This window comes from Sinocyclocheilus rhinocerous, unplaced genomic scaffold (assembly GCF_001515625.1).
Source record: "Sinocyclocheilus rhinocerous isolate Xijiao unplaced genomic scaffold, SAMN03320098_v1.1 scaffold2258, whole genome shotgun sequence".
Taxonomy (NCBI): domain Eukaryota; kingdom Metazoa; phylum Chordata; class Actinopteri; order Cypriniformes; family Cyprinidae; genus Sinocyclocheilus; species Sinocyclocheilus rhinocerous.
In genome coordinates this window covers 474,874-484,291 of record NW_015655390.1, presented here as the reverse complement: position 1 = coordinate 484,291, position 9,418 = coordinate 474,874, and the positions used below count along the sequence as shown (strand labels likewise).

At 35.8% G+C, this 9,418-nt stretch overlaps 1 protein-coding gene across 1 annotated transcript in view; it reads right to left on the bottom strand.

Annotated features, from left to right (window-relative positions):
• Positions 1 to 1,083: 1,083 nt before the first annotated feature.
• Positions 1,084 to 9,418, bottom strand: part of LOC107718041 (amphiphysin-like) — a 33,348-nt gene continuing 25,013 nt past the window's right edge. Inside the window, 12 exon segments of the mRNA XM_016524974.1 lie at positions 1,084 to 2,325; positions 2,420 to 2,521; positions 3,039 to 3,212; positions 3,839 to 4,069; positions 5,603 to 5,644; positions 5,959 to 6,009; positions 6,256 to 6,303; positions 6,904 to 6,957; positions 7,348 to 7,506; positions 7,919 to 7,960; positions 8,569 to 8,601; positions 8,900 to 9,417. Coding sequence (XP_016380460.1) covers positions 2,221 to 2,325; positions 2,420 to 2,521; positions 3,039 to 3,212; positions 3,839 to 4,069; positions 5,603 to 5,644; positions 5,959 to 6,009; positions 6,256 to 6,303; positions 6,904 to 6,957; positions 7,348 to 7,506; positions 7,919 to 7,960; positions 8,569 to 8,601; positions 8,900 to 9,417 — 1,559 coding nt within the window. The 3' untranslated portion in view covers positions 1,084 to 2,220.

The following is a 9,418-nucleotide window of genomic DNA, read 5'->3' as shown; positions in this document are numbered from 1 at the left end:
AATATTACTATTGAACAGATCCTTATACCTGCGTGTTACACTCACACCCAGATAGAGAAACGTATCAAAACTTACTGAGAATGGAAAGGATTAGAAAGACATTTGTTGTGCTCTTTGATTGATAGGGAAAATAAGAGTTTTTGCTAAATTAATTTTGTATCCCAAAACATTCCCAAAATCTGAGAAAAAACTTTTGAAAAAAAGTTATTTTGTAAAATGTTTTCTGAAAAATAAATAACATTTCTTAATATATATATATATATATATAAACAATAACATTTAAATAAAAAGTCTTAACCCTCATACATTTTGTCCAAATGCTGATCTGTAGTGTATTTTATGGACAGGATTTTTGGACTACTAAGATTCTTAAAATATCACAATGTGTGGACAGTTATACACATTTAAGTCGATAACAGATTTTGCTGAAACTTTATAATAATGCCTCAATATATTTAGCATTTATTATTATTTTTTGATGTTAAATAATAAAAATACAGAGTTCATTGTTGTTCACATGTTACTTCGAAGTAATAGACTGTCTACAACTTTTTATTTAAAAAATGTAAATGATGAAATTAACATCAACTAAGATTAAAACATGCTGTAAAAGTATTATTCATTGTTATTTCATGGTAACTAATGTATTTAACAAATACAACCTTACTGTAAGTGCCTTTCTTTAAAATGAACAAAAGTAGCTTCACATTGCTAACGCAAAAGTTCACTGGAAAAGGAGAAATGTAGAAGATAAATGTCTCCCCCTTGCGTTATTTGCATGTCATTACAATCAAATATAAAAATGGTACTGTACTTAAAGGGTTAGTTCAACTTCAGTTGCTGGTCCCCACCGACTTCCATAGTATGGAGAAAAAAAAGAAGAAGAAAAAAACACTATGCAAGTCAATGGGGACCAGAAACTGACGGTGAACTATCCCTTTAACTACACTGAAAGTGCTTTTAAATGCTCTACCCTGACCAGTGATTATAGGACATGGGATATTTCATTTGTGGGCCTATTACCAGTATGTATACATTATATTTATACTGATGCTGTTTCCATTCGTGAAAATGAACCACGACTCATATGAACTATACTTTATTCACTTTACAGTTAATTAGCACAGATATGTACATCACAGAAATGCTCTACAGTGAGGCTAACAATACGAACACAAGAGTGATGCTGTTTTTTGTCTCAGAACCAAACGATGAAGACAATGATTACTCTATCAACCAATTACATATATTGCATATTTTTTTTGATTTCCCGCCCCAAACTTTCCCACTCATCATTGGCTAAAAAATATAAAGTTGAATACATACAATTTCTCCAAACATAAAACATCATTCACAAATTAATATTTCCACGTCCATTCAAGGATACGTTCTGCATTTATGTCCTTGTGAATATAATACACATAATGCCTGTAATTATAGGGAGCTACATTTTGTGTTTTGCAAAGCTGTATTAGCCAGGTGTAATATTTCAGATTTCTTCTCACAACATTTGTCATGCTGTAGGAACTCAACACATATTCATATTCATCAAGAGGACTTTGATTAATTTGGCATAAACACTGAAAGTCTCGGCCATAAACTGTCAATATCAAATATATGCCAAATACCACCACCATCCGCGCACGGCCAGCAGTGAAACTACAGAGAACACTAACGTTGATGCAATGTCACATTTATATCTGAAATATCTCAAAGAAAACACCTAAGTTTCGTGTAACACTTAGAATGGTTAAATAGATCATATCACTACAAATTCTGATAAAATTCGCTGCAGAGCAACAAAGTCAATACAATACACTTGGTGCAGAGAGGATAAGGTAACTTTTTTGTCTTTAGAGGGGAAACTTTCACTTTAGTTCTTTAGACAGACAGGGATTACATGTGGAGGTCACCAGAGTTCCAACAAAGCACACATCAATTCGTTGCTGCTCACAGGTAAACAAACAAAAAACAGGGATTTTATCTAGGTTTTGCGAGAAAAGGTTGACCATACTATCACATCATGCTTGGTTATTTTCTTTATGCTCTGAGTAGGTATTTGTGTCTCCTCTTGCTTCGTTTAGTCGATGGTGTTATTTCCTGTTATGTGGTATTTGCCTAGTCTGATTGACAGCTGTCATCAGTACTTTAGACTTCATGGTGAGTAGCTGTCTGCAAACGTCCAGATCCACGTGCCTTCTCACGACACACTGAGGTCATTTACTCCAGACGCTGCATAAAGTTTTCAGGAAGCAGTCCTTTCTGAGCCGAAGTGCCATGCTGTAGCCAGTCGCTCTCTCTGATGCCAGTGAGCCAACCAGCATCCTGAAGAAAGAACAAAATGAGCATCAAAATCACATTATGATTATAATAAGAAAAGTGAATAAAACAAAAGTTAAACATTCAAGACAAATCATACCTGATCTTCAGCTAGCTCTGTGGGTACTACCAAAACAATGTCTCCTTTCTTCAGCTCCAGTTCGTCTGGGTTTGCTGCTTCAAAATCATGCATCATTTCAACCTACAGAACAGCAAAGGAATTTGTTCATCTTGTTGCTAGGCCGAATGTTTTGTACACTGTAATGGGCTATTTTTCTTAGAGAAAGCTTTAAGGTTACTGTACTGTATATCCACATTATATTTAAGGTAATTACGTGCACGGTCATTTTTAAGTTCAATGTGCAAGGCTTCCGGTTTCAGCCGTTTCCAGTTACTGTAGCTCTACAAAAACAGTTTATTATACTGCTTGATGTTACAAATTGATATTTGTTACCATATTATTTTAATTTATAATCAGAAACACAATGATTTGTAGAACAAATGATTTCACTGTTTACTGCATTTTGCATTCTTTTAGTTACAGTGACTAATAAATCGGAAGTCTTGCACATTAGACTTACGGATCAATATTTTATGACCACATGTTTCTTTATTTGGCGAGTATCAGCAGAATAATGTACAGTCAGCAGGTAATATTGCAAAATAAATGTACGACTGTAGTTTATCCTTTACTTAAATGGTGTTTGCTTTATATTCACCCTGAAAAGGTATCCAGGAGGCATTCCAGAGGAGATGTCTTTGGTTGTCTGGCATTCTGTGATCACCCCATTGTCACTGGTTGCTATTGGAGATATGATATCACCATCCCGGTCATCATCACCCTCATTACTAGAGGCAGGCTCAATAACAACAGAAGGGATAGGCATCTTTTCCTGAGGTGAGGCAAAGAAGCAGCATCACTCAACATGCAACTCAAGTAATAAACCTGAAGGTAAGATATGCAAGTCAATTTTTGCAGTAGCTTGACACAATTACATAATACACATGAAACAGATCACACATATACACATAATACATACTTAAGAAATGTAATAAATTAAAAACAACTGAATAAAAGAAAAATGGGTAACACTTTACAATAAGGTTACAATTGTTAACATTTGTCAACTACATTAGTTAACATGAACTAGTAGCGAACGGTACTTCGAGCTTTACTAATTCATTTTTTAAAATCAAAAGCTGTATCTGTTGACATTAGTTAATGCGCTGTGAACTAATGTGAACAACCAATGAACAATTGCATTTTTATTGACTAACATTAACCCCTTCTCTTGCACAATGAGGCTCTGTTGAAAAATGTTACTGAAAAATAATTGTGACATTTCACACATCAAGTTACAAAATAAAAACTCAGCAGAACAGTTATGTTTTAAAGCATTTTGATTCAATTCTAAATATCTGTGAGTTTTAAAGTACAGTCCAGAATGGTTACATAAAGAAACCAGGGTCTTGTCAATGGCCTGCATACCAAAGTGCAGAATCACAGGTGAATATCTACCTCCTCTTTCCCACTGTTTGCAGCACCCTCCTTACTGGTTTCATCCCCTGGTTGGGGCTCAACATTATCAGGAGCATCTCCTGGTTCGGGCTCAATATTATCAGGAACTTCTCCTGGTTGGGTGTCAACCTTATCTGGTTCATCTGTTGGTTTGGGCTCAACATTATCTGGTTCATCTCCTGGTTTGGCTTCTAGTGAACTGGCCTCTTCCTCTGGTTTGGCATCTATAGTCTGGAAGAGGTGCTCAGGAGTGAGAGCCAGTGTTTGAACACTCAACACAAGCCACTCATGTGGATGGATCGGTTTACAGCATCACGGAGGGGAGCACTCCGTGTGTCACAATGAGGGGTGCAGGGACCAGTTTAACTTCTGAGGTTAAAACTGTCCCTGATGAGGAATGGCAAGTCAGTTCTCAAAAAAAAACAGACTTGAGTTTCACCAAAAGTCAAGTACTTTGGTTAGGGGAAATGTTCAACAGACGGCATGAAGGAACAGGGATCATGATGACCACTGCCTACTGGATGAAGTAGTATGGGTGAACATTCCTCAGATCATAGTGACTATATGATCTCAATATACATGTGAAGAAGTCGTCAAAAAGTTCAACCTAACTCATTCAACAATGACCCAAGAATAACTGTAAAATGGAATCCATTTTTGATCTTTCAGTAAGTACATAAATAAATTCCAAAACCCCATACAATTCAAAACTGCTGAATTCAGATTCAACTAATCATAGATGCATAGATTATATTTACACCTGAACATTTCTGCTCCACTTGCTTAGTCATTTAATGTGCTTAGAAAGAGAGAATGTAAAATTACTGCCAGTTGGGGTGATGTAAGAATGGAGTCACCATGGAAACCGAAAATGGTGATTAGAGGGGTAATAATAGTCATCAGTTAAGTCACTATTTAAAGGTTCAGAAAGCAAGGGAATTGTCAGGTTAAAACATCATCTCTGTTTAATTGGATTTAGTGTGTGCAACCTTATGTGGATCAAAACTATTGTAACAGAAAAGACCAGGGAAGAAAACATTAAATGAAAAGTAATTAAAGGTACAATCAGAAATGGCAGAAACAGTGGCAGCGTTCGCCTTCTAATCATCTCTGGATCTAAAAACAAAGTTTTGTGTTTGGAACGAGAAGAATATATTATGTCAGAACTGGACGGTGTTTGTTGTTGCGCTGCCAGGTGTTGCAACTGCTCATTGTACCCTCAAAAACTTAAAATAAAAGATACACATAAACAAAAAGATGGGTTATAGGTTCTGATTAATGCCGCAGCACATGTTAGAAGTCTCCATCCATCAACACATACTGTTAAAAAAGCATTCTGCAAGGCTAAATAATGACATATGTGGCTACCATCCTGTCCCAGTGCATCAGTTTGGTAACCACACTAAGTTTCATATGAAGCCAGATGATGATTTAATATCAGACTGAGACTCTATATAATATCTAAATAATTCTATGCTACAAGGTATTCTGCAGAACTCACTAAAAATATTAAGAATGGAAATAGAAAGGAAACCCAACTAGATAGTCAAGAAATATCTGACAATATCAGTGTTTGAATTAAAAAAAAAGTTTTTCATATGGCTTCATGATGATACAAAACAATTACCAAAAATAAATAAATACATAAATAAAAATAAATTAATACAATAATATTAGATAACAATGTTGAAATAATAGCATGAAATAAAAATATAATAACAGTAGAAAAAAAGTTAGTCGATCTATTAAGACTTAAATAGTTACCGGAGTCTCTTCAATGGGAGACTCTTTATCCTCAACAGTAGCCTACACACAAAGAAATGTGGTTGTCAGCATCATTACACATTCATTTATTCAAATTAATAATGACACACACTGCAGTGATTAGTCAACAAATCTGTCTCTGGTCATGTCAGTATCTGGCTTGCCTTCATAACCGTTACTACTCATCTGTATCAGAGCTTATGAACATCTCAGTGAACTACTGTTGAACCTAAAAACATGTTTAAAAGTAGGAATGTGGGATTTGATGCTGGAAGGCCGTTACTACTATTAAAATAGCAGTACTGATTTCATAATTGGAAGGCAGTGAAATTATAAAATTATAGAAGTGAAATTACCAGAGCCGCCTCTGTAGGTGACTCCTGTGTTTCTTGGATGGAAGCAGAATCCTACATGCAAATAAAAAAAACATTCATGCTATCTCCAATTTCTGTTATACTTCCAAATAACACCACCTGTTTTCCTATCATATCTTACATCTCATACATAATTCATTTGGAGACATTGCAAATGCCCAAAGGCATTTCTACAGAGAACAAGGATTTGCTAGATACAGTAACCAAGCACATATGCAATGGTGCTGCATATGACTTGAGTTTCTCTTATGCCATACATTAGACATAAGTTATAGTTACCGGGGCTTCTTCACTGGGTTGCTCCTTTTCTATGTCCTCAACTGGAAGCTAAAGAATGGTTGAAACTTTTTCATCAACAATAAAATCTCAGGCTCAACCAAAGTCTTTGTGAAAACTGTTATTTTAAGATCCACTACATAACTGTGCTTCTGACATCCTACTGTTGCTAAATAAAACCAATACTTAAAACTGATCCCAAAGCATGTGTAAATTAAAAAAAGAAAGTAATAAAAATGATAATAATTGGTATGCCATTTTACACAAATGAACACATTCAAAATTTACCTCCATAAAAAGAACTTATAAAATGAAACTTACATAAAAAGAACGTATGTAACTGGCTAATACATAAGAAAAAGAAAAGTCAGAGCTTGCACTGAAAGTGTATGCAATTTTGTGTTATGGAAAAAATCTACGTCAACAATATAATAAAACAACTATATTTATGTACAATTATGTCAATAATAAAAAAAAAATTGTAAACATTTGTTAAGTCAATGTTAAAAAAAAATCAAATATGTTTAAAATAACAGAACTCCTGAAAAATCTAGAGAGTTTCTTTTCCAAAACATTTGGGTTTTTAAAATACAAAAGGTAAAATGGCCAACATGCAGGCACTGTTTAGAGTTATTTTTCAGAGGTACATACCTCAGCCTGCTCAGCTGCCTCAGTCTCAGCAGACACTGGAGACTCCACAGCGCTCTTTATAAACAACAGTACACAGATATGATCAATGGCTACAGCTTATTTCTGATCAATTTGATGTGAGGGAATACATGTATATGTAGCCAAAAACATAACCTGACGATCATATCATGACAGCAAGGGCAATAATCATATTTTATGCACTGATGGAAGATGATGATGATAAATTCTAACAACACGGATATTGAAAATGATAAAAACAGTATCAACAGATTGATGTAAATTAAGATGACGATCACAACAACTATAATGAGGATGATGATGTTGTGATGAAAGTGATAACAGTAATGATGGAAAGCATTGATGTAAAAACGTTGACAATGGCGTTGATGAAGATGGTGATGACGGTATTTCTAATGACGTTTAGAACTGAACTCTGTCACTCACTGTGGCCGTCTCTGCAGGGGGGCTTGAAGCAGTGATCTCCGCTGGTTGTGTGTCTGTAGCGGGAGTGGTGACAGGACCCTCCCCACCCTCAGGTACTGAGGCTGGGGCTGCTTCACCTTCTCCTTCAGCTACATCACCCTCTGGGGCCTCAACCTCAGACTTTATATACATTTATAAGAGAACAATAAGAAAGACTGTCCAATATCACCTTCACTACTTGACCAGTATTAAAACCCATAGGTTTAAAACCACTTTTAAAGATATAGTTTGCAACAAGCAATGACAGATGTATTTATGTAGTACAGTCAGAATTTGAAGCACGACAATCACTGGAGAAAATGACAACAAAATTGTCTTGATAAAAATGCATATGAAAAAAAAATTCTACAAAAGGGGAAAAAATTAAAAGAGGAAAAACTAAAACAAAAAATGATATTACAAAGAAACATTCATGGAAATAAATAAATGCCCATTGACACCCATTAAGTAAGAGGGTTGACACCCTTTAAGTAAGAAGTACAGAGCATTACAGTCAAAATCCATTTTCACTATCAAAAGACTGTCTACTCACCATCTTATCAAATTCGGCCACAAATGTTGGGACTGTTGCATCCTAAAAAATACCAGAGAATAAAAAGGTAAAGTTAAGCAAATCAAATTTACTTGCATGAAATCTGAAACATATAATCAGCTAGGTTAGACTGCAAATTATTATTTTATTTTATTTTTTCAAAATAATTCCTGTGAGAAATGGTTTAATGGATCTTTCAGGGAAGAGGAATTAGTAGGGATCATCACAGAATTAGATATAAAACAGCTTTTGGTATATTAAAGCAGGGCCACAGTTATTTTTAACACTGGGTTGTGCGTGTTCATTGTAAAATTGGTGTCACCATTTACAAAAATAATTTTATTTGTTACTCATAAAAAAATATCAGGAATATATTAGAAACTCCCTGGGGGTTGAATTTTGTTGCAAATGATGAGATCCATCATTTCTTATCTCTTTTTAAAGATATTCTTAAATTATTTTAAATTCTTCTTCTTCTTCTTTCAAAACCACCAATTCTAAGCATTGCTACAATGCTATTATGATAGCACAATCACTTGGGACAATGTGACTGTTGTGTTTGGCCACATTGACAGTAATTCATAATGTCATTATGAATTCTCTTTTAATCTATTGAAAAGTTAGATTAAACTTTCTAAGCTCCTATTTACCTTAGAAAATCCGTTAAAAGCCTTGTTGGACACCTAAACCGAATTAAATAAGTAATTAGTACGTAAACCCTCAAAGACATGTATTTTAATTGTACACACTTGGAGGATTGTAAATTCTACTTGAATTTAGCAAAACCAACAAACAATGAAAGCAAGCAAAGGAGAGAGAGGAGAACAGGTCTTGGGACTGTGGACTGTGGGAGGGGTTCCAGGGTCTGAAGGGTTTTGTAGCAGGAAAATAGTACTTCATCTGCAGGCAGGAAAAGAGGGGAGTATTCTTGCTGTAGTCTACTCTACACTAAGCTAAGCAGAGTGGCAGGAAGTCAGGTACCTCTTCCAGCTCTGTATCTATTTCTTGGTATAACTTTCCATATCTCCGGTTTGCAACTTCGTCTTCAGACAGGTCTGAGTTCTCTGGCTCTTTATGACAGACCTTGTCCTCTGCAATGGTACTTTTAAGATTAGAGGTGTCTTGTTGCCCAGGGAAGGAGGTAAAAGGGTCTTGAGATGGAACATCCTCACCTGGCCAGCCTGCTGTAAAGTTTCCTTGGCCATCAGAAGAGAAGAAGCCACTGCTATCACTCACCTCCTGCCAGGAGCCCTTACTGGAGTTCTCAGAGTCTGCAGCTGGTGCAGGAAAAGCTGCCCACTGGGCAAACCCATTGGCATGTCCAGTTTTGTCATCAAAGACATCAGAGTCTTTTCCTTGTCCAATAATCTCCTTTGTCCCGGTGGATTCCCAACCCCCTGCCCACCCCTGGTTGTTCTCACTGGTAAATGGGTCCCCACCGCTTTCATTGGCAAAAGGATCAGATGTGATCTCATTAGCAAATGGGTCCTGATTGCCCCA